The 26,397-nt window shown below is 41.6% G+C and overlaps 1 protein-coding gene across 4 annotated transcripts in view; it reads left to right on the top strand.

Annotated features, from left to right (window-relative positions):
* Positions 1–26,397, top strand: part of uvssa (UV-stimulated scaffold protein A) — a 310,226-nt gene that overhangs the window by 63,142 nt on the left and 220,687 nt on the right. For all 4 annotated transcript variants that reach the window (XM_059965599.1, XM_059965596.1, XM_059965597.1 and 1 more), the window contains exons 10-12: positions 133–309; positions 7,037–7,220; positions 23,560–23,671. In XM_059965599.1, the coding sequence (XP_059821582.1) occupies positions 133–309; positions 7,037–7,220; positions 23,560–23,671 (473 nt within the window). The remainder of the gene's footprint in view (positions 1–132; positions 310–7,036; positions 7,221–23,559; positions 23,672–26,397) is intronic.

Here is a 26,397-nt window from a genome sequence, read left to right as displayed (position 1 = left end):
TATAATAATGGTATTAGTCAGTGGGTCTGCATTAATGTGAATATTAGTGCAGAAGGTAATGAATTTGGAACTGTCATTGTGCAAATTTTACTTTCCATTGATTTTATTTTTTAAAATATGTTCTTTTAATAGCCTTGCTCAAACCTCCGAGGATGGTGTTCAGGCATCCACATCAGCAGGACCCGAATTGTTGAGTGAAGAAGCCAAGAAAAGAAAAATGGAAGAGATGAAAAAAGCCCCTGTTGTACCCTTTGGGTTAGACCTTCACTACTGGGGAGAAGAGCAGACTACATCTGGCAAAATTCCCAAGTAATTTGCCATTTTGATTTAACTCTTGTAGTATTCAATTACTTCTATTTCACGTTCATTGTCATGGGTGTACATACCCAGGGTATAAATACTATGAAAGCTGTTTGCAGCAGCAACACAGTACATTATAAAAATGACAAACATAAATTTCACAATTATATAAACTTAAATTAATATAAATTATGCATAACTTATCTACACTATTCCATCTTAAGGAATTTATGTTAAAAAATAAACACAAAATGTTTACTTGCAACTTCTCAGCAGTAATCAAACAGATCCCATTTCTGTAAATATTTCAGCTGCCTGTTCACGACAGGGAGTAATTTTAAGAGATTTGCTTAGGAAACTGATGAGGCAATCTCTTCTATTGATACCTTCTGGTTGATTAAAGCCACAAATTCTTTCTCTTCTGACTATATTCAGTTCAGATTTTCTGTAAATTGTTCAGGCTGCTTACCTTAATTATTTACAATGGCAACATATAAATTTTCATGAAAATATATATTGAAACTTTAGATGAGAATTATGTGGAATATTGATGACAGGATTTCAGCTGTGAAGGTCTTTGATAATTAGCTTGTACATGATGACATGAACTCCAGTCCATGCATTTTAATCCATTTGGCTGCAGTTTTTGGAGACACAAGAGATTATGAATGCTACAACCTCAAGCAACAAACAACCTACTGGGGGAATTCTGCAGTTGAGAAGCATCTGTGTGAGGAAAGAATCTGTCAGTATTTTGAACTGTTCTGATGTAGGGTTTGACCCTCAACCTTGACGGGACCATTCGTCCCACAGCAGATGCCTGATTCGCTGAATGTGGATTGCTGTGGCTGCAGTCTTTGCCTGTATAAAGCTGGTTCGAGGAACTGTTGTGCTTTGATTAACTAACCTAAGTATGACTTGTGATTCAATAAGCTTGTATATAAATATCTGATCAGGAAGGTGAATTTTTCTCATATTGTGTATTTTTATTCTCTACCACCTTTCCCTCATAGATCTTGCTAAGGAAGTAGGGTGTATTATGCAGAATGAATTTCAATGCACAGGAGCTCTCTCAGTTCAAATGACTTGACTTTGCCCTCAGTAATAGGTATATTACTTTGGAAACTGTTAGGGAAGATTTGACCTACCAGGAGGAAGTGGCAATGACTGGGTGTCTGGTACTGAGTCTGGCTCTGTGACCTAGTGCAGATCGTCCTCAAAAACTGAGTGACTGTATAAAAAGGAGACTAGTGAGGGAGGCCACCAAGAGACCTATGACAACTCTGGAGGAGTTACAAGCTTCAGTGGCTGAGATGGGAGAGACGGTGCATACAACAATTGTTGCCCAGGAGTTTCACCAGTTGCAGCTTTGTGGGCGAGTGGGAAAGAGAAAGCCACTGTTGGGGAAAAAAAACTCTCATGAAATCTTGGCTAGAGTTTGCTGGAAGGCATGTGGGAGACTCTGAAGTCAGCTGGAAGAAGGTTCTATGGTCTGATGAAACCAAAATTGAACGTCTGGCCATCAGGCTAAGTGCAATGTTTAGCGTAAGCCAAACACCACACGTAACCAAAAACACACCATCCTACCAGCATGAAGTGTGGTGGTGGTTGCATCATGCTGTGGGGATGCTTCACTGCAGCAGGCCCTGGAAGGCTTGTGAAGGTAGAGGGTAAAATGAATGCAGCAAAGTACAGTGAAATTCTGGAGGAAAACCTGATGCAGTCTGCAAGAGAACTACGACTTGGGAGAAGAGTTGTTTTCCAGCAAGGCAATGACCCTGAGCATAATAAGTGAATAAGTGCTGCTTGATAATATAGTAACAGTACTTTCCTCTCAAGAGTGAGTATTGGATGTGAGTATTAGCATCAAGATTGGATGCTAATTAGTAAGATGGGATTTATGAATTGTGCAGTTTTATGAACTTGAACAATTCTCCTTGTTGTTGGTTGGATGCCAGTGTGGTAACTGTACTGGAGCAACTTGGTCTTTAATGCTACATGCATGATGTTACCTGATGTGAAGTCTCATACTTCGCCTCAATAAGAGCAGTATCATAGACATTTTGACCTGTGCTATGGTGTCTGAGATTAAATAGACTTCTCTCTCATTACCTACTGCAGAGACATGGCAGCAAATTTGGGTTCCACCAGCTTGGCCAGTAATGGAGCACTGGTGATAGGCTTTGAGGTCAGATGAAAGAGGTTTAGGGGGAATAGTAAAGGGACTTTCTTCACCCAGAGAGTGGTTAGTGCCTTGAGTAAACTGCCTGAGAGAGTCATTGAAGCTGCCTTACAACTTCCGTAAGAAGTGTCCAGATGAATCTCTTGGGCATAGACCTTGGATGAAGTATTGGGCTATTGGTTTATGCAGAAGTGTGCCCACTGGTTGGCATGGATGGGTTGGGCTGAATGGCCTATTTCCATACTCTAATATTTTATGATTGTAATGTGTGGAAGAACACTGCTGCATCATTTGAGGAGGATTTGTGCTGGTCGTCGGAAGGAGATTTCCTTTGCTAATATTTTGCCCGGTATCTTGAGATTTCATAAGGTCTGGGGTCAGTAATAAGATCTCCTAAAGCTTTCCCCTGCTGCCCTATTGCCCTCTCTGGTGCTAGTAAGAAGGTAATGCATCCAGGGATTGTGATGGAGGGAGCAGGCATGCTGCCTGTAGGGAATGATTTTTTGAGTTTGAATATGTCGTGGTTTATTAGTGTACAATTGCCCTCGCAATGAAGACACCAGCACCCATGTTTGTGAAGAAGTTGACTGGCCTGTCATGTGGAATTTGGTGCGTAGGTGACTGGGTGGTGCATATGGTTTTGTTCTTTGATCTGTTTCAGTGATGTAGCTGAATGGTTCTCACAATCAGCTGCATTAACGGATCTGGAGCCACATATAGACTAGACCACGTAAAGAGATCTCCTTGATCAGAAACGAGGTGCTGGAGTAACTCAGTAGGTCGGGCAGCATCTGTGGAGGGGACTTGACAGTTGGCATTTCAGCTTTGAGCCTTTCACCTAGAGGAGAAATGGCCAATATAATGAGTTGAGGTTGGAGCAAAAGCCTTCAATTGTCCATTTCCATTAACAGATGCTGCTGACCTTCTGAGTTCCTCCATCATCTTTTGTCTCTAGGGTTTCCAAGGAGACTTCTTTCCCCAAAGGACATTACTGGAGGATGAAAATTTTCTCAGACCTGTAGTTTTAAAGTCATTATTGCAAAGAAATTTCTTTATGAAAACAATATTCAGTTTGTTAATGGAGGTTAAACTTCCACAGTGGATATAGTGAGATTTGAACACAAGCATCAGGATAATCATTGTGCTATCACAGCGTCCTTATCAGTCTGTGTCCCTCTCTCTCTGAGTATATCAAAATCTTAAATACTATGTATCCCATAGAATTATGGGGCGGGGCTGCACAGAAATAGCCCCCTTTGTCCAACTTTTCCAAGCCTTTTTACACTAATCCCATGAATACCATAAGACATAGGAACAGAATTAGGCCACTTGGCCCATCGTGTCTGCTCTACCATTCCATCATGGCTAATTTAACCATATAACAATTACAGCACAGAAACAGGCCATCTCAGTCCTTCTAGTCCATGCTGGTCGCTTACTCTCACCTAGTCCCACCTACCAACCGAATTTCTCAACCCATTTCTCTGCCTTCTCCCCATAACCTTTGACACCCTGACTCGTCCAAGTTTCCTCGCAACTCTGATTTTTGAATTTTCCTCCCCATTTAGAAAACAGTCTATCTGTTTATTCATTCTCCCATGACATATAATGTGAAAAGAAACAGTGCCAACACCAACCCCTGTGGAACACGGCTAGATACCGGCAGCCAACCAGAATGTGCCCCCTTTATTCCCCATTCTTTGCCATCTGCAAATTACCCAAGCTTCTATCCGTGCTGGCATCTTCCTCTAGCATCGTGGACTCTTATCTTGTTAAGCAGCCTCATGTGCAGCACCATATCAAAGGCCCACACTGTATTCTATTTGCCCATTCTCCTAATCTCTCTAATCCATCTGCAGACCCTCAATGCTACCCGCCCCGCCACCTATCTTTGTAGTGTCTGCAAACTTAGCCACAAAGCCATCAGTTCCATCATCTCTGAATCATTGAGGTATAGTGTGAAGTGAACAACACCGATCCCTGCAGTACACCAATAGTCACTCCTCCATTCCTATGCAAGGAACTGTCTAAATACATTTCAAGTGTTGTAACTGTGTTTACGTCCACCACCTTCTCTGGCTTCTCACTCCATACAATCAACATGCTCTGTGTGGAAACGTTTTCCTCAAATCTCCTTTAGTTATAGAGCCCTCTCACCTTGAACCCCATCTAGTCTCCCCCACACTCTGACTACCTCCTCATACTCTTTAAATCTCTGTAACATCACCCTTGAGAAGCAAGGAATTGAGTAATTAACAGCCACGCAAATAACCAGTAACTTTTGGCTTCCTGCCACCGAGCCATTTTTGGTTCAATCCTCAGATCTCGTGGTTATTTACTATTTTAACCAGGATTCTACTGGGGCCTCATTAAGAGCCTTGTAAAATTGCATAGTCTACATCACATGCATGCCCTCATTGATCCTCTTTATAGATCCTCAACGAATTCAGTAAGTTTAGTGAGACATGACTTTCCCTCGAAAATAATCCCTGCTCACTGTCCCATGAATTTTTGCCATTAAAAGGAAGGCTTACATTTTCATTAGAATGGAATCCAATAATTTGCTCACTGCTGTCATTTGCCACTGCCATCATTAAGGATCTGCACCACCCAGAAGATGCCCCCTCCACACTGTTACCATCGGGAGGGAGGTACGGAAGCCTGAAGGCACACACTCAAATCAGGTGGCAGAGGGGAAGAAGCTGTTCCTGAACTGCTAAATGGGATTGAACCCATGAACACTGCCTCACTAGTTTTTTATTTGTTTTTTTTTGCACTACTGCTTTTAACTTAAGTGCTTTATTTTATGTGACTGTTATTTCTCTATTTTTATTTATCACATATTTCATTGTACTGCTGCCCTAAAGTTAACAAATTTCACGACGTATGCCGGTGATATTAAATTTGATTCTAATTCAAAAATTAAGCTAACTGGACTATAATCACTTAGTTTATTCCTTCCTCCATTCTTAAGCAACAACAGAATGTTAGCAGACTTCCATTCCTACAGTACCAGTCCTTAGCACGGGACGATTGAAAAATGACAGCCAGGGCCTTGGCAAATTACTCCCTTGCTTCTTTTAAGCTTGGACTGACGCTAGTTAGAACCTGTCCGGCAACGGTTTCCTGCCCCATTTAAGTGACATTGTGTCCCAACTAAATGACAGGAGCTCCGGCAATTTTCTCGATAAGTTTTTGTCCTTTAAATATTGTCCCAAATAAGCAGCTACCCCAATTAATTGCAATCCAATGTATTTCTATCAATTATTGCACTTTTCACCCAGAAAAATTTCTCCTTCAGTTTTTGAGTTGTACTATTATTTTACATTACTTACTTCAGACAGACTTTTGAAAGAACTTGTTATAGAAATTAGTCACATTTTAGTGTTTATTTTGGGTTATAAGCCTCTGCTGCGATTTCGTAAATGCTTCTATTTCTCATGTAATGTATTTACACAGCCACCAGAGGGCATTCTGCCCTTTGTTTTAACCAATGGTCATCAGGATCCCAGTGCTGGATTTTCAGATTTTAGCTTTAAAAATTGCTTGAATATAGAGTTGGTAATACTGATTTTTTCCTTTTGTAATGGAAGCATAGTAAAAGCTGAAATACCAAAGCATGGAAGTGTTAGAGTAAAGAAACAGGCCATCTGGCCCATTGAATCGAAAACTGTTCAGTGCAAGAATGTTCCAATGTCAAAGTGAAAGTAAAATTTATTATCAAAGTACATATATGTCACCATATACTACCTAGAAATTCTTTATTACAAGAGAGAAAGAACTATAATTTATAAAATCCATGCATTAACAAGGACTGACGAACTACCAATGTGTAAATGTAGACAAGCTGGGCAATGAAAATACTGTAAGTTATGTTGAGCAGCGTCATTGCACAACTGCAACACACACAACACTGGAGGAATTCAGCAGGCCAGGCAGCATCTATGGGAAAGAGTAACCAGTTGACGTTTCGAGCTGAGACCCTTCATCAGGCTTGCTACAAGGGCAACAGCTTGTTCTGCATATCATACTGCCCAGGCTTGCATATCTAGACAGCTAGGACACAACATCGATGGTTGACCCTGTCCGATGGAGGCCTCTCTATATATTTTAATTAGTAAAACTCTTTGGCAAGCCTGGAGTCCATTGATAATATTAAATGCTTACTTAAAATTCATTATTAAAAGTCAGCCTCCTAAACCTTCCAAGTACTGTTTGTTCTTTCTCACTTTCTACAATAATAAGCGGAATTCATTTGAACCCCGGTCTTATAATTTTGCGGATCATTGTGTCCTGATGAAAGGTCTCAGCCCGAAACATTGACTGTTTACTCTTTTCTGTATTTGTTGCCTGGCCTGCTGAGTTCCTCCAGCATTTTGTGTGTGATGCTTTGGATTTCCGGCATCTGCGGATTTTCTCCTGTTTGACATTACACCACTGAATTTCTAAATGTAATTATTAATGTAAAAATTATAATATCAATGTCAAATTATGAACCCTAGTGTCATACATCCCTGCAAGATGGGCTTTATCTTTCAATTATGTATTTACCAGAATTGAAACTCCACATCGATTCTTGGAGTCCAAGCAGATGGAGGATGATTCGGAGAATGTGGAGATGGCAGCTTTGCTGAAAACCAGATACATAACCTTTGCAGGAAAGTTTGAGCCAGTTAAGCACAGATGCCGAGCACCCATGCCCAATGGAACACTTTGTGAACGCCAAGATCGATTCAAGGTTTGTTTTTAACGTCACACATTTCAAAGGCTTCTTGTATCACTTCAGCATTAGAATGAAAAGGGTGATCCATGCGGCAATTGGAGCTGGGTTCTCCGTTGTTGATTACATTTATTAACAATTTAGATTGGAGTTCACAATACTGTGCAATGGCCTTGGGCACTTTTATATAACTAGGGTGCCTGGAACTTTTGTCAACGTAGAGCAGAGAGCGAGTTTGGAAATCTGGCTTGAGCAAAGTATTTTGGGAATACTGCTGTGGGAGGGCTGTGGAACAACTGGCAGAGACAGAGTACCGGGGCGGTGATGGTGAGGGTACAGACACACCCAGCCCATGAGACACCAGGCGAGGTCACTTGATTCCAAACAATTGCCCCCTTCCCACTCCCAGCCCACAGTAGAGACTCATATCAGAATCGGGTTTATCATCACTTACGTATGTCATGAAGTTTTTTTTTGTGATAACAGTACAGTGCGATAGAAAAAATTATTACAGTACTATGCAGAAGTCTTGTGTACCCTAGCTATATATATATGTGCCTAAAACTTTTGCACAGTACTGTACGAAGCTGTGAACATTTGTAATGGACACAAACAAGTGCAGCTTTCATTCCACCTGGCCTTACAATATTCGTATAGAGCAGTAATGTAGTGAACATCACATTACATGTGCGAGTTTATGGAAAATTGAATAAATTAGGTAGAGGGATAAAAGGAAAGAATGAGAATCAGGTTTAATCTCATGAAATTTGTTAAATTCGCACCAACAATACATGATAAATATAGAAAAAAGACAGAATTACAGTAGAAATATATAAGAATTTAAACTAGTGCAAAAACAGAAATAAATAAAAATGAGTAGTGAGTTAGTGTTCATGGGTTCAATGTCCATTCAGAAATCAGATGGCAGAGGGGGAGAAGCTGTTCCTGAATCACTGTGTGTGTGCTTTCAGGCTTCTGTGCCTGATGGTAACAGTGTGAAGAAGGCACGCCTTGGGTCCTAAAACCCATAACTAATATGCTATAATCTCTCAGCTGGTTTTGCAGCATTAATGCCCTGTGTCATAAAAGACCAGAAGTGGTTCGATCTGAGGCTGGGGCTTTATAAGTCATTGGTCAGGCCATAAGTGGAATAAGGTGAGCAGTTTTTGGGCCCTTTATCTAAGAAAGGATGTGCTGGCATTAGAGAGGGTCCTGAGCAGGTTCACGAGAATGATCACAGGAATGAAAGGGTTAACATGCATATGAGGATCTGTGTGAAGAATGTGTGATGGCTCAGGGCCCGCACTCACTGAGTTTTGAAGAATGGGGGGTTGGCTGATTTTAGTCTTTAAAATATTGAAAGGCCTAGATCGATTAGACATGAAAAGGATGTTTCCTATAGTGAGGGAGTCTAGGACCCAAGGTCATAGCATCAGAAGAGAAGAATGTCCCTTTAGAACAGAAATGAAGAGGAATTTCTTTAGCCAGAGTGAAGTAAATCTGTGGCAGACGGCTGTCAATGCCTCACTTAATGATGATTTTGATAGTCAGTTTTGCTACAGAAGGCCAAGTTATTGGAATATTTAAAGCAGTAGTTGATAGGTACTTGTGTAGTAAGGCTGTCAAAGGTTTTGGGGAGGAGGCAGGGGGATGGTTTGAGAGGGAGAAGAAATCATTCATGATGGGATGGTGGAACCAACTCAATGGTCCAAAAAGCCTAATTCTGCTCTGATGTCTTACAGTCTTACCTGTGTAAGATGTTGCAGGGACATGTCAGGAACGCAGAGCAAGTGTAAACTCCGATTTTTTGAAAGCAGGTAAAGAAGTGCGTCAGTTCCAAGGACCTACAGAATTATAAGGCACAGGGTTTAGATGAATTCTGCTTGTCATTGTTGAAAGTGGGAAAAAATGAACGATACTTGGAAAGTTAAGGAGGCTGAATTTTAAGCATTTTAATATTATCAATAGACTCTAGGCACGCCAAGATGTATTACTAATTAAAATATATACTTTTTTTTATAGAAAATGGGTTAATTTTATAAGCTTAAACCTGAGGTAATAGACCTGACCTCTATCAAGCACAAGTTGCATTTGGTTCTGAGACCTGGGTTGTTCTTACTCCTAGCAGAGCTTCAGTAATTATTACAAGACTGGGATTGAAAGGAGTCCCTTGGTACTTTCAAAATCTAACCTAGAACTAATGATAGGAACGTACTCTCAAAAGTGTGTGGTGGCCTGGAGATGCGTCTCTACCAAAGGAGGTGTCAGACACTCCTTCCCTCCTCTGGCCCGCATGTGCAGCACACATTTAGACCCCCGCTTCTGATCAGGGTCACGTGAAGCCATGGGAGCAGGTGGTGGATGGTCAAATGAGCAGCTGGTGCATCACAAGTCCAAGTTATGCAGCCACTGATGCCAGGTAGACAATCTTTGATCGGAGTATTGATAATGACTGGGATCACCAGTCTTGTAACGATACTGTCCAGAAGAAAGCAATGGCAAACCACTTGCATAGGAAAAATTTGAGAAGAACAATCATGGTTATGTCATTTGTTACGGCACATAATGATGAGTCTCAACAAGCCACGTGAAAGCTTGTATAATGCTGGATTAATGACATCTTGTTTTTTAGTAGCACCCCAATCATCTAATTATAGCACAGCATCTAATCAAAATAGGATATCTAGTTGGTAACTTTGATCACAGTTCATTATTTTACGCATCTAGTTCCAGTCTGATTAAAGACTTTCCTTGTAACATATTTGCAAAAAATTATTCTTTGGGGAAAGAAATAATAGGTCTTTTGTGTTAAAGCTTTTTGAGTAGCTAAGAAGTCAGACTCCTGGACATAAGTGGAGAAAACAGACTATTTAGAGAGTTGGGTTATTAACATTGTGAAGTAATCTGTTTTTGTTGAAATTGTACTTTAGTAATAGAACAGAGAGATTCCTGGGCATCAGGGAATTGTTCGGTCATAGTTAATGTTGCATTTTCAGTCCCCAGTATGTAAAAGATTAGATATTGAGATATTATAGAACTTAAATATAACAGAACACTGGCATGAGTGAGGAACTGCAGCTGTGAGAAAAGAACTGACGTTTTGGGAGTAGTTCCCAGAACTACAAGGAAGTATAATCTGTTTGCCAGCTGTCACCCTGATGTTAGCTCTCTTGTGTTGAGGCAAAGGATTGTGGGTTCAAGTTGTTCTCTGAACACTTGATAACAAAATCTACTTCCTGGACCTCATAAAGTGGCCGCTGAGTGTATGTTCATGGTCTTCTGCTGCTGTAGCCCGTCCATGTCAGGGTTTGGCATATTGTGTGTTTATAGATACTATTCTGCAGTCCATTGTAGTAATTCATCATTATTTGAATTACTGTCGCCTGCATATCAGCTGATCTCTCTCATTAACATGGTGTTTTTGCCCACAGAGCTGCCATATGTATATACCAGTGATATTAAACCTGATTCTGAGTTAGCAATGTACATTTACAAATATGATGACTTGCAGTCTGGTGGGAAACCTGTGGAGGGCACCATTTCCCTGCATCCCTCCCCTTGTTAGTCAAGGTTCTCCTGGGTTTGCAAGCCACTGTTTGAGTAGCCTGGGCAAGTTAACTGCAGGGCATTGTGCTTTGAGGTGTTCGCCTCACCACCTTTCAGGCAGGGTGCACTATCTGCAAAATGCCAACTATCCTGATCCCAGATGTGAACCTGTATGGTAAGTGAGATGGGTTCTTCCTATTCACTTCTGGTTACATGTAGTGGTCTTAAATGCTAACTTCATGACTGAACACTTTTATGCTGGATTAAATTCAAAGAATTAAGAAAATCCTGCAATTCCAAATTTCAATTTATAGATATGTTTTAGTAACAATTGAATTAATTTACATTTAAAAATTAATTAATCTGGTATTGGTTTATTATTGTCACTGGTTTATTGTTGTCGCATGTACCAAGATACAGTGACAATCTTGTCTTGCATACTTTTCATGCAGATCAGATCATTACATGGTGTATTGAGTTAGTACAATGCAGAATAAAGTGTAAAAAAATTACTGAAAAAGTGCAGTGCAGATCATAATGATGTAATTATGGGATGAGGATACCATCTTATTGTACAAGAGGTCTGTTCAGGTGTCTGATGACAGCAGGGCAGAAGCTGTCCTTGAGCCTGGTGGTAGGTGCTTCCAGGCTTTTGTGTCATCTGCCCGATGAAGAGAGAAGAGTGAATGTCCGGGGTGGGTGGGGTCCTTGATTATGCTGGCTGCTTTACTGAGGCAAGAATCACGGCCAGAATCCATTGAGAGGATGCTGATTCCTGTGGTCATTGTGTGTCACTTACAGTCACTATAAGAAACACCATAATTAATTGGTCTGGGACCAATTAGGGTCTCATTGGGGTCTCTCTTCCCGCCATTACAGACATTTACACTACACGCTGCATCCGCAAAGCAAACAGCATTATGAAGGTCCCCATGCACCCCTCATACAAACTCTTCTCCCTCCTGCTGTCTGTGAAAAGGCACCGAAGCAGTCAGGCTTTTACGACCAGTCTATGTAACAGTTTCTTTCCCCAAGCTATCAGACTCCTCAATACCCAGAGTCTGGACTGACACCAACTTACTGCCCTCTACTGTGCCTATTGTCTTGTTTATTATTTATTGTAATGCCTGCACAGTTTTGTGCACTTTATGCAGTCCTGGGTAGGTCTGTAGTCTAGTGTAGTTTTTTTCTGTGTTTTTACATAGTTCAGTGTGGTTTTTTGTACTGTTTCATGTAGCACCATGGTCCTGAAAAACATTGTCTCGTTTTTACTCTGTACTGTACCAGCAATTATGGTCGAAATGACAATGAAAACTGACTTGACTTGACCAGTGTTGCAGAAGCCAATTCCACGTCAAATGACAAGCACTGTTCTTGATGCACAAATACCATTGCATGTGAAAAAAACGTGTCCTGTCATGAGAATGCTCCAAAAAATTCTTCTCTAACCATTTGAGCTAAAGCCCCAACTTAGCCACCAGTCAAAATTAATTAATGCCATGATATATCTTTGGAAACAGACATTGAAAAACATTACAGCCATTCCAAAGCTATTAACCAAATGATTAAATTAGATTAAAAGTACATAACAAAATTAAATATTGAACAGATACATGTGAATTCTTGGGTCCCGGGCCCAACAGCATATTGAAGAGACAGGGCCCGGGTCTGAGAGTGAGGAACGGCCCGCTGTTTGACCGATGTAAGAGCTAGGCCAGATTGGAAAGGTCAGGGTGTCAGGGCTGGAGGAGAGGGTTGGGTTGGGTCAGTGTTCAGGTCACTGCTACGTGACGTTTACTCGTCTTTACGCTGAACTGAGGCTTTGGGGATCCTGGATTGGCTGTGATTGGATTTGTGAACTTCAGTTCTGGATGTTATTTGTTTACCTTCATTGTTTGCATGACTTGTTTCCTTTTCTGCACATTGCGTGCTTGACGGTTTTTTAAAATGCATTCTATTATGTTTCCTTGCTTTGTGGCTGCTTATAAGGAGGTGAATCTCAAAGTTATACATACTCTCAAGGTATGCATACTTTGATAATAAATGCACTTTGAACTTTGAAATTACCAAAAATAAATAAAACTTTAAAGTCATAAAATAGAAAGAGATGTGGTTGAACTAAAAAATAAATTCCTCTCTCTGCAAATGAACAGAGATGTTCTTGTGACAGATTTGGAAATCTACTCACCAACTCTGACTTCTGATATCTAATCCATTTTACTACCTCATCTTGAACGTCAAGTGCCTAAACCTTCTTGACCCATCTCTCATGTGGGATCTTGTTAAATGCCTTGCTGAAGTCCAACTAAACTGGAGGAGGATTAATATTCTAGTGGGAAGGTGTGCTAGTATTGCATGGAGTGGGGGGAGGGGAGGTTGAAACAAGAGTGGCAGGAAGTTGGGAACCAGAGTGCTAGAACAGATAGTAAAGTGGTTGTGGAGACAGATGTTGTTAAGACCTCAAAGTCAGGAAGCAAAAGGTTAACGTGGAAGAACTAATCGTGTTTTTTTAATCTGTCTACATATTGACTGGGACTCCCATGCTGTAAAAGGACTAGTTGGGATAGAGATAGTCAAGTCTGTTCAGAAAAGTTTCCTTAATCAGTACATATAAGTCCCAACAAGAGAGAGTGGAATACTTGACCTGTTATTAGGGAATGAGACAGGGCAGGCGACAGAATTCTGTGTAGGGGAAACGTTGCAACTAATGATCACAATGCCATTAGTTTCAAGGTAATTATGGAAAAAAATAGGTCTGGACTTTGGGTTGAGGTTCTAAATTGGAGAAAGGCCCATTTTTATGGTATCGCAAAGAATCTGGCAAGTGTGGATTGGGACAGGCTGTTTTCTGTCAAAGGTGTACTTGGTAAGTGGGAGGCCTTTAAAAGTGAGATTTTGGGAGTACCAAGCTTGTATGTGACTGTCAGAATAAAAGATAAAGATAACAGGCTTAGGGAACCTTGTTTTTGAAAGAGATTAATGCCCTCCCTGGTTAGTGAAAAAGGAGGTACATAGCAGGTAAAGGCAGTTAAGAACACACGAGATTCTAATGGGGTACAAGAAATGCAAGGAAAAAAATCAGGGGGTGAAAAGAAGACATGAGGTTGCTCTAGCAGACAAGGTGAAGGAGACTCCTAAGGGATTATACAGATATGATAAGAGCAAAATGATTGCAAGGGACAAAATTGGTCTTCAAGATCTGAATAGTAATCTATGCATGGAACCAAAAGAGATGGGGAGTCCCTAAATGGATTTTCTGCCTCTGTATTTACTCATGAGACAGACATGGAATCTGTAGCAGTGAGGCAAAGGAGCAGCAGGGACATAGACCCTATACAGATTACTGAGGTGGTAGTGTTTGCTGTCTTGAGGTAAATCAGGCTGGACAAATCTGCAGGACCTGACAATGAGTTCCCTCAAACCCTGTTGGGGGGGGGGGGCAAGTGCAGAAATTTAAGGGGCCTTAGCAGAGATATTTAAAATATTCTTAGTGACTGGTTAAGTACTGGAAGACTGGACAATTGCTAATGTTGTTCCGTTGTTTAAGAAAGGCTCTAAGAATAAAGCAGGAAATTATTGGCTGGTGAGCCTGACATCAGTAGTGAGAAAGTTATTGGAAGATATTCGAAGAGAACATATTTTAGAATATTTGAATAGACAGGGTTTTAATTAGGGATTGTCCACATGGCTTTGTGTGTGATAGGTTGTGTCTATCAATCTTATAGAGTATTTTGAGGATGTTATCAGGAAAGTTGATGAAGACAAGGCAGTGTATGTTGTTGGCAAGGCATTTGAAAGGTCCCGCATAGAAGGATGGTCAAAGAGGTTCAGTCGCTTGGCATTCAAGATGGGGTATTAAAATGGATTAGATATTGGCTTTGAGGGAGAAGCCAGAGAGTGGTAATCATTGGTTGCCTCTCTGACTGGAGGCCTGTGACTAGTAGAGTGCTGCAGGGATCAGTGCTGGGTCCATTGTTGTTTGTAATCTATAACAATGATCTGAATAATGATGTAGTTAAGTGGTTCAGTAAGTTTGTGGATGGGGGTGTGGTGGACAGGGAGGAAGGCTATCATGGCTTGCAGAGGGATCTGGACCAGCTGGGAAAATGGGCTGAGAAATGGCAGATGGAGTTTAATGCAGACTACCATGAAGTGTTGCACTTTGAGAGGACCAACGAAGGTAGGTCTTACACAGTGAACATTGGGGCATTGAGGAGTGTGGTAGAACAAAGGGATCTGGGAATACAGGTCCATAATTCATTGAAAGCAGCATCATAAGTAGATAGGGTTGTAAAGAAAGCTTTTGGCACATTAACCTTCATAAATTATTTCATTGAGTAGAGGAATGTTGAAGTTGTATAAAATATTGGTGAGGGCTAATTTGGAGTATTGTGTGCAGTTTTGGTCACCTACCCATAGGAAAGATTGAAAGAGTGCAGAGAAAATTGAATTGGATTGAATTGTCTTTATTACTTGCATCCTTCATATACATGAATAAAAATTTTTACGTCTCCGTCTAAATGTGCAATGTGCAGTTTATATTAATTTGTAATAAATAGTATGTGCAACAGGACAGTCAATATAACATAGAAAAGTTGCCGGGATTGGAGGCCCTGAGCTATAAGGAAAGTTTGAATAGGTTAGAACTTTATTCCCTAGAAAATAGAAGACTGAGAAGAGATCTGACAGAGGTATACAAAATTATGAGGGGTATAGATAGGGTAAATACAAGCAGGCTTCTTCCACTGTGGTTGGGTGGAACCTCAACCAGAAGTCATGGGTTAAAGGTGAAAGGCGAAATGTTTAAAGGGAGCATGAGGGAAAACTACTTCACTCAGAGAGTGGCGGAATGAACTTTCAGCTCAAGTGCTGGATGCAATTTTGATTTCAACGTTTAAGAGAAGTTTGGATAGGTACTTGGATGGGAGTGGAATGGAAGGTTATGGTCCAGGTGCAGGTTGATGGGAGTGGGCAGTTTAACTGTTTCGGCATGGACTAGATGGGCCAAAGAGCCTGTTTCTATGCTGACATTTTCTATGACTCTATCTCAGCGTTCAGTCAGAAATACTAATAAAAAGATATTGGTAGGTTCAAAGTCGTATATTTATTCTGTACGTGCAATCACAATTTGGGAGACCTTAAATGTGGATTCACTAACACTTGGAACTGCTGGCAATTCTCTGCAAAATCTAGGCTGGTAGTTATTGGTAAAAACCTCTTGCTTGTCATTTCTGTGATCTTTCTGTATCCAGATATGGAATTGAAATTGATCATAGCTAATATATATCATGCTATTTAAATAAGACTTGGCCAAATGCTGAATGGATGGAAAGAAGTTTGTATGTAATTCGATGCTATGTATTTTGATGTAGCTTAAGAGACTGATATCATTCATAAACAGTGTTTTGACTGACAGCATATAACACATTTGGGAGATATTACCTCTTGAAAAGATCTGAAATTGCTACGTCCATGAAAGATTTTCCAAATTTTGAAATGGGACAGGACATCTTGAGTGAAAGGATAGTTTTTATCTGGAAGAAGCCTTTTATGACAAGTGTTGCTTAAATATTTATCAGCGTTTCTACACATACTGACTGGCAGATTAACATTGTTGTAAAATATGGATTACTAATAGGTAACAGAAACAGTAGACTAGTGTGAAAGTTTATTTCTGCCTCTGCCCTTCAGTAATATTTCCAGATAACAACATTAGATCTGAAATTCGTCGCATTTATACATTCCGCAGTATTTAAGCATTTATTGAATGTTCTGGCAGCAGCTGCATCATGGACAAAATCAAGGTCTTTGAAGTTATTCATTGCTTCAGCAACCACACAAAAAAAGAAGAACAGGGTTTGATTCACAGCACTGGAAAAATTGCTAAGAAATATATTTTCAGTCAGGTAGAGTTATATGTGTTGCGTGGTATTAGCAGAAAATTGTTCTCTATCTCTGAAAATAAAGCATTGTAGTCATAGTCTTGAGATTCTGCAGATGCTGGAAATCTTGAGCAGCACACACAAAATGCTGCAGGAACTCAGTAGGTCAGACAGTATCCATGGAGGGGAATAAACAGTCGATATTTGAGGCCTGGACCCTTGATCAAGACCCAAGTTATCCAGTCTGTCATGATAGCACATGCTCTCTAAGCCAGGCAGCATCCTGGTAAACCTCTTCTGCGCCCTCTCCAAAGCCTCAACTTCCTTCCTATAGGGAGGCGACCAGAACTATATGCAATACTCCGGAGTTTTATTAAGATGCAGTATAAACTCTTGAATTTTGAACTCAGTGCCTTGACTAATAAAAAAAAACGAGCATTCCATAAGAGCAAACATGAGGAGATGCTGGAAATTCAAACAACAACACATACAAAATGCTGGTGGAACACAGCAGGCCAGGCAGCATCTATAGGGAGAAGCGCCATTGACGTTTTGGGCTGAGATCCTTCGTCAGGACTAACTGAAAGGAAAGATAGTAAGAGATTTGAAAATAGGAGGAGGAGGGGGAAATGCGAAATGATAGGAGAAGACTGGAGGGGGTGGGATGAAGCTAAGAGCTGGAAAGGTGATTGGCGAAAGGGATACAGAGCTGGAGAAGGGAAAGAATCATGGGACGGGAGACCTAGGGAGAAAGAAAGGGGGAGGGGAGCACCAGAGGGAGCTGGAGAACAGGCAGTGATGGGCAGAGGGAGAGAAAAAAATAAACCACTAAATATGTAAGGGATAGGGTAATCAGGGGAGGAGGGGCATTAACAGAAGTTAGAGAAGTCAATGTTCATGCCATCAGGTTGGAGGCTACCCAGCTGGTATATAAGGCGTTGTTCCTTCAACCTGAGTGTGGCTTCATCTTGACAGTAGAGGAGGTCATGGATAGACATATCAGAATGGGAATGAGATGTGGAATTAAAATGTGTGGCCACTGGGAGATCCTGCTTTTTCTGCTGGACAGAGTGTAGGTGTTCAGCGAAACGGTCTCCCAGTCTGTGTCCCTTTCTTTCTCCCTTTCCCTTCTCCAGCTCTGTATCACTTTTGCCAATCACCTTTCCAGCTTTTAGCTTCATCCCACCCCCTCCAGTCTCCTATCATTTCACATTTCCCACTCCCCCTCCTACTTTCAAATCTCTTAGTTTCTTTCCATTCAGTTAGTCCGGATGAAGGGTCTCGGCCCGAAACGTCGACAGCGCTTCTCCCTATCGATGCTGCCTGACCTGCTGTGTTCCACCAGCATTTTGTGTGTGTTGTGTGAGCATTCCATAAACTGACTTAACCACCTTATTGAACTCTGTAGCTACTTTCAAGGATCCTAAGATCTCTCTGCTCAGCAACACTATTCAGGATCTTGCCCTTAACAGTGCACTGTCTCCTTGTATTTGTTCTACCAAGGTGCAACAGCTCACATTTATCTGGGTTAGACTCCATCTGCCATTTCACTGCCCATATCTGCAACAGATCTATATTGCACCTATTCTTTGCCTAGTCTTCTACGCTATCCACAACTTCATCATTCATGGTATCATCTGGAGACCAAACTTACTAACGCACCCATCTACTTTTCCATCCAGGTCATCACAAACAGCAGAAGTCCCAGCATAGATCCCTTTGGAAAATGGCTAATTACAGACCTCCAGCATCCCTTCAACCACTATCCGCTGTCGTTAAAATGTTTAATTTAGAGAAGCAGAGATATTTCTTCAGCCAGAGGGTGGTGAATTTGTGGAATTTATTCGCACAGGCAGCTGTGGAGAGCAGATCACTGGGTGTATTTAAGGCAGAGCTTGATAGGTACTTTATTGGATGGCATTAAAGGTTACAGGGAGTGAGGCTGAGGAGAGGAAAAAAAAAGGATCAGCCATGATTAAATGGTGGAGCAGACTCGATGGGCCAAATGGCCTAATTCTACTTGTATGTCTTCTGCCTTCCATGTGCGAGCCAGTTCTGAATCTTAACAGCCAATTGGCCGTGGACCCCATTCATCTTAATCTTCTGGATTAGCCTCCCATGAGGGGCTTTGTCAAACATCTTCTTAAAATCCACGTAGGCAACATTCACTGCCCTACCCTCTCATCACCTTGTCAAAAAACCTCAAGCGAACTGAAGTTCAATTTACCTACGAGGGGTGATTGATAAGTTTGTGACCTAAGGTAGAAGGAGTCAATTTTAGAAAACCTAGCACATTTATTTTTCAACATAGTCCCCTCCTACATTTACACACTTAGTCCAGCGGTCGTGGAGCATACGGATCCCTTCTTTGTAGAAGTTGGAGTCTTGGACCTCCAGAAGTGGGCCACAGCAGGGGTGATTGATAAGTTCATGGCCTAAGGTAGAATGAGATGAGTTATTAACTTCAAACTTTCTGCACAATCACTCAAAGAGTTGAACTGCACGTGCATGCAACGAGAGCTGTATAACTCATCTCCTTCTACCTTAAGCCATGAACTTATCAATCACCCCTGCTGTGACCCACTTCTGGAGGTCCAAGATCCATATGCTCCACAACCGCTGGACTAAGTGTGTAAATGTAGGAGGGGACTATGCTGAAAAATACATGTGCTAGATTTTCTAAAATTGACCCCTACCTTAGGCCACGAACTTATCAATCACCCCTTGTATGTTCAATGCAAAAGCATCCAATGTAGCAGGAAGATGGGATGTAATGAATCCATAACCAGCCTCTCAGAACATTCATTATTGATGAGGTCAGCGTCATTGGATGGTAGTGGTCGTCAGTGAGGCAGGTTACTGTTGCCTCCTTGGGTACTGGGATGATAGTGGCTACCTTGAAGTGAGAGGGGACAGTGAACTGTTCCAGAGAGATGTTGAAGATGTCTATTAGAACCTTTGTTAACTGGGCTCTCCAGGCCCTCAGCACCCAACTAGGTACATTATCTGGCCCTGCTGCTTTACGTGGGTCGACTCTGGTTAGGGTCTTCTTTACAACAGCTGTGGCCAGACAGAGTGCCTGCACCTTGGGATGAAAGGGGGGGGGGGCCTTTCTCACCAGCACATCATTCTGTGATCAAGCAGAGCGTAGAAGATGTGCAGGCTAGTGGGAAGAGAATCATCACAGTCGGTGACTCACAGGGTGGACTGTGGTCTGAATGCCCTGCCACATGTGCCTCAAGTCTGTGGTCTCGCAGAAATGGCTGTATATTCTCTGTGAATAATGCCGTTTTGCCTTGCAGCTGGCATGGGAAAGCATAGCTCTCGCTGATCTGAGAGTTGTCTGAAGGCAGCATCCCAATCTCTCAGCTGTGCCCCAATCTCTGTTGTCAGCCTTAGATTCTGATTTGTCCTCGCATAGATGTGTTTAATAATGGTGACATCTTCAATGCACTTCTCTGTAGCCAGTCACAGATCTTGTGTGTTCATCGATGTTACTATGAAAGTTGTAAATAGCCAAAGTACCAACAGATAGATCCAGTATTTCTTTCTGAAATACTCTCTGTACAATTTCCTGCTGGAGCCTTTCTTCAAGAATATCATCAAGTCTTTTACTTCTGTGTATACTGTACTGGAACTAACTCAATAAGTCATTTGTAACAATTTTGTTCGCCATTGTTTGTATTCAGTATTGAATTAATGTGGCCAACAAGTACACAAGATGTCCTTTATTTTAAACAAGAAGATAAAAATATTAAAATTTAATCTGCTCTATGAATATGTAGGAACAAAATCTTATGACTACTTAAAAAAGGCAAAATGTTAGTGAGTAATTTTGGTCTTAAAAATACCATGTATAGAAATCACACCAAGTTTGCATTTGCAACAAGACTACATGGAAGAAGATCACATAAATAACTCTGTACAATCTTTGCAAATTGCCAGCATTTCGTAATGCAAATACTATTTTGTAAATGTTCTGCTTTAAAGTTGTAATGAGACAAAAAGCTATGGTCCACTTTCAACTAATTAAAATTCTTAAGAATTTGGCTCTTAACCTCTTGGCTACGAAAACTCTATTAAATCTACAAGTCAATTTTGGCCAAGTTAACTGACCAGACGTTCACATACGACTTGCTGGTTTGAAACCTAAGCTATGTTTGGTGTTAAAGATTGAACCAACATTTTCAGAGTGTTTCAGGGGACATATTGCCAATGACTAGGGAAACAAGTGCTGTAAAAATGGAAAATTGATCCATGTTATGCACCATTAACTCCCACCATGAATGCAAAAGTCACTGTATATTGCAATCCCCTTGATACTATTTACTGTGAGATCAACTTTTCTTGATGCCCGAATGTCATTTTTGTTGTAATTTCACACCTTTCATTCAAAGTACCAAACATTTTGGTTAAAAAATGAGATTCTTCTGATAAGACTCCATAGATCATTAAATGTTGTATGCTTTCTTGGACGGTGTACTGGGTTCAGCTGTAAAGTGAACTAACTTCTTGACATTTGTTCCAGTCATTTTCAGTGATATGCTGAACATCTTTTTGTAATAGGTGTGTCCAAATTGAATATGTATTCTGCAGCTGCTACTATCTTGTTTATATTGCTGTATGTGCTAACTCAGCCTTTAAACTCCTCGTCCAAATTCATTGTTATTGTGAGCCTTGCCCTGTGAAACTTTAAAGTGTGTTATACAATATGGAAAGAAATTGTTCCTGGTTGTTTCTCAATTTTTCAATATTATCCCCTAGTGACTCTTGCTCTGAGCACACATTCCAAGGAAAAGACATAAAGATACAGACAGACAGACAGACATACTTCATTGATCCCGAGGGAAATTGGGTTTCGTTACAGCCCCACCAACCAAGAATAGTGTAGAAATATAGCAATATAAAACCATAAATAATTAAATGATAATAAGTAAATTATTCCAAGTGGAAATAAGTCCAGGACCAGCCTCTTGGCTCAGGGTGTCTGACACTCCGAGTGAGGAGTTGTGAAATTTGATGGCCACAGGCGGGAATGACTTCCTATGACGCTCAGTGTTGCATCTCGGTGGAATGAGTCTCTGGCTGAATGTACTCCTGTGTTTAACCAGTACATTATGGAGTGGATGGGAGTCATTGTCCAAGATGGCATGCAACTTGGACAGCATCCTCTTTTCAGACACCACCGTCAGAGAGTCCAGTTCCACCCCCACAACATCACTGGCCTTACGAATGAGTTTGTTGATTCTGTTGGTGTCTGCTACCCTCATCCTGTTGCCCCAGCACTCAACAGCAAACATGATAGCACTGACCACCACAGACTCGTAGAACATCCTCAGCATTGTCCGGCAGATGTTAAAGGACCTCAATCTCCTCAGGAAGTAGAGACGGCTCTGACCCTTCTTGTAGACAGCCTCAGTGTTCTTTGATTAGTCTAGTTTATTGTCAATTCGTATCCCCAGGTATCTAATCCTCCACCATGTCCACACTGACCCCTTGGATGGAAACAGGGGTCATCGGTGCCTTAGCCCTCCTCAGGTCCACACCAGCTCCTTAGTCCTTTTCAAATTAAGCTGCCGATGATTCTGCTCACACCATGTGACAAAGTTTCCCACTGTAGCCCTGTACTCTGCCTCATCTCCCTTGCTGATGCATCCAACTATGGCAGAGTCATCAGAAAACTTCTGAAGATGGCAAGACTCTGTGCAGTAGTTGAAGTCCGAGGTGTAGATGGTGAAGAGAAAGGGAGACAGGACAGATGACCTAAAGAAACTCGTGGAATGTATGGGGAGGAAAACAACATGCCTCCAGTGCTTTGGGTTGTATGACTGGGTTTCTATGGGAATGTTTTGCTTTAAAGTCAGGAGAGAAAACGCTGCAAAGGGAAAGCAATGATGAATTTATACAAAATATTGATTGGGTTTGCTAAGCAAACTTCATTCAATCCACAGAGAGTGCAGAGCAGTTTTATGGAGGTGATTGTACAGATGGGAAATGATGGCTACACAGAAAGACTTTTCACTTCTTTTGGCCCAGAGAGTTTATGCTTGCTGTCAGACCATTCTTATCGTACTCCCACTTATTTGCCTTTAGCTTATTCTCCCTCTTGTGCATCACCCTGATTCTTTTTCCACCTTGAATTAGGTGCTCAATTACCATTTTCCTTCAATGCGGCAGAGAAAGCATCCTATCTGGATGCATTGAGGCTTGATATGGCAGCTGCTGTGCCTGTGACCTCAGAGAGTGGGGGCCACAGCTCAGCATATCACAGAATCCAGCCTTCCCTCCGTGGACTCTGTCGCTACTTCTCGCTGCCTTCGGAAATCAGCCAGCTTAATCAAAGACCCCACCCCACCCCAGACATTCTTTCTTCTCCCCTCGGCCATCAGGCAGAAGATACAAAAGCCTTGAAAGTACACACCACCAGGCTCAAGAACAGCTTCCACCCTACTGTTATAAGTACGATAAGGTTAACTCTTGATTTTATAATTACCTTGTTATGATCTTGTACGTTATTGTCTACCTGCACTGCACTTTGCCGTAGCTCTTACTTTATTCTGCATTCTATATTGTTATACCTTCAAACTATCTCAATGCACTGTGTGATGATATTATTTGTATGTAGAGTCTGCAAGACATGCTTTTCACTGTACATTATTCATGTGACAGTAGTGCTGTGCACAGGACCTAAATATCTCCTTTTGTCAAATTTTGATTGTTAACATTTGGATGTTTTATTTTGTTAGTGAGGCAAATAAATGCAAGTTGGAGATGTATTGGCAAATGGTCAGATGGAAATTCCACAAGTGCTATTGCCCGATATGATGAGCTTCTTGTAAAACCCACCAGTGAGCAGATTGCTTTTCTTTATATGCTCTGCAGCGTGGTTTGTTCATTACTTGTCTTGTCTTGATTAAACACAAACACAGTGCCCTTTCCATGGAAAGATTATCTCCAGGGATGCAGATGGAAATCCTGTAAATCCAGAAGATATTCAAAGACTGAGGCAAGAAGAAGAGAAAAAGCAAAAAGAGCAAGCTGGTATGATGTGATTTTGATTATTTTACGTGTTAATATATGTTCAAAGTTCAAAGTAAATTCATTATCAAAATACAGGTATGTCACTATATACAACCGTGATTCATTGTCTTACAGGCATACTCATATATCCATAGAATACTAACCATAACAGAAACATTGAAAGACTGCATCAGTGTGCAAAAGACAACAAACTGTGCAAATACTGAAAGAAAGAAATTATTATACTAAATAAATAAGCAATAAGTTAATTGCGAAGTAAATAAGCAATAATCAAGATTGTCAAGCTGAGGAGTGGTAGTGGGGACAAGCTCCCACTACCTGTAAATGCTCCTTGCAGCATGCGCTTCTGACAAATAGCCTCTGACAACCACGTCCAACTCCTGGCCTTCTCATGTGGCTTAGTCTCTAAGCCCGGCAGAACTGTTTCTACTGGCAGGAGAAGGGGCGAAGGCGGGTCCTGGCGCCTTAAAACCAGTGCTTCGGGTAGATGGAGTTCGTCAGCCTGGGAAGGCAGTCCATCTAAGAGAGGGAAAACTTTGATTTCAAACTGCTCCCTTGCAGCCATACCCACTCATGGGAAAGGCTTCGGGAGTAAACCCTGAGGACAAATCCGGAGCTGGAGACCCTAAGACAGTGCAAAATTGTCTTCAACCAACTCTGGCAACTCCTGCGATGTCACTGGTGCCAAGTTGTATCAGCCCTTGCCCTTCCCTTGGACAATATTGGTGTTGTGGGGAGGGGAGACTTGCTGCATGGGCAACTGCTGGTCTCCCATACAACCCTGCCAGGCCTACGCCCTGGAAACTATTCCAGGCACAGATCCATGGTCTTGTGAGACTAACGGATGCCACCAAAAGCAGTAAGTATTGAGAACGTGAGATGAAGAGTCTTCGAAAGCGGGTCCATTGGTTTGGGAACATTTCACTGATAGAACAAGTGAAATTGATTGAAATTATCCCCTTTGGTTCAATAGCCTGATGTTTGAAGGGTAATAACTGTTCCAGAACATGGTAGTGTGAGTCCTGATGCTCCTGTACCACCACCTTGATGGCAGCAGTGAGAAGAGATCACATCTTGGGTGGTGGGGGTCCCTGTGCTGCTTTCCTGTGAGTTTTGTGCAGCTGTACACAGTGGCGGGGAGGGCTGAACCCGTGATGGACTGGGCCATGTCTGCTACCTTTCGTAGAATTTTCCGTTCAATGGCATCGGTGTTTTCAGACCAGGCTGTGATGCAGCTAGTCACTACACCTCCCATCACACATTTGTAGAAGTTTGTCAAAGTTTTAGATGTCATGCTGTTTCTTTGCTAACTCCAAGGGAAGTAGAGGCACTGCCGTACTTTCTTCATAATTGCCCTCACGTGTTGGGCTCACGACAGGTCATCTGAAATAATAACACCGAGGAACTGAAAGCTACTGACCCTCTCCATGTTATCATAGAAAGGTCATTTATTTTTAATATTACGCATGCTTGAATTTAGACCATTTGGAGCATACTGTTGCACATATAGTTCTGTTATCAATACAACAGGAAAAATACATCTCTGCGAACGTGGAAGGAATTCAACCAAGTTACCTCAGCATGATGCTGTATAAGAACAGATCTTTCTATTTTTAGAATTCTATCATCACCATCTCCTGTCATGGCTAATCATGACATCCTTTGTCTATTTCACCAACATACAGCAGAAGCAAAAAACATGATTTGGTAATATTTATTCAATGGCCACTTTATTAGGTACCTCCTGTACCCAGTAAAGTGGCCACTGAGTGCGTGGGTTCATGGTCTATTGCTGCTGTAGCCCAGCCACTTCAAGGTTTGACATGTTGTGCATTCAGAGATGCTTCTGCACACCACTGTTGTAACGTGCGGTTATTTCAGTTACTGTCGCCTTCCTGTCAGCTTGAACCAGTCTAGCCATTCTCCTCTGATCTCTCTCATTGACAAGGCACTTTTGCCTGCAGAACTGCCACTCACTGGATGCATTTTTTGTTTTTGACATCATTCTCTATAAACTCCAGAGATTGTTGTGCATGAAAATCCCAGGAGATCAACTGTTTCTACGATACTCAAACCACTAGCGCTAACAACCATTCCATGGTCAAAGTCACTTAGATCACATTTCTGGGGCAACACACACACACAAAATGCTGGAGGAATTCCAGCATCTATAGAAATGAATGAACAGTTGATGTTTCAGGCTGAGACCCTTCATCAGGACCGGAAAGGAAGGGGAGAAGTCAGAGTAAGAAGGTGAGGGAGGGGAGGAAGAAGCACAAGGTGGCAGGTAATGGGTGAATCTGGGAGAGGGGGAGAGATGAAGTAAAAATCTGGGAGGTTGATTGGTAAAAGAGATAAAGGGCTGGAGGAGGGGGAATCTGATAGGAGAGGACAGAAGGCCATGGAAGAAAGGGAAGGAGGATTAGCACAAATAGGCAAGTAAGGAGACAGGAAAGAAAGGAAACAGGAATGAGGAAAGGTGAAGGAGATGGGAGAGAAGGGTGGAGGTGGTGACGATTACCAGAAGTTTGAGAAATTGATGTTCACACCATCAGGCTGGAGGCTACCCTGGCGGAATATGAGGATTTGCTCCTCCAGCCTGAGAGTGGCCTCATCATGGCCGTAGAGGAGGCCATGGACTGGCATGTTGGAATGGGAATGGGAAGTGGAATTGAAATGGGTGGCTACTGGGAGATCCCGCTTTTTCTGCTGGATGGAGTGTTTGT

The sequence above is a fragment of the Hypanus sabinus genome, chromosome 3, assembly GCF_030144855.1.
Source record: "Hypanus sabinus isolate sHypSab1 chromosome 3, sHypSab1.hap1, whole genome shotgun sequence".
NCBI lineage: Eukaryota > Metazoa > Chordata > Chondrichthyes > Myliobatiformes > Dasyatidae > Hypanus > Hypanus sabinus.
The sequence above is the reverse complement of the archived record's forward strand: the minus strand, read 5'-3'. Positions and strand labels throughout refer to the sequence as shown.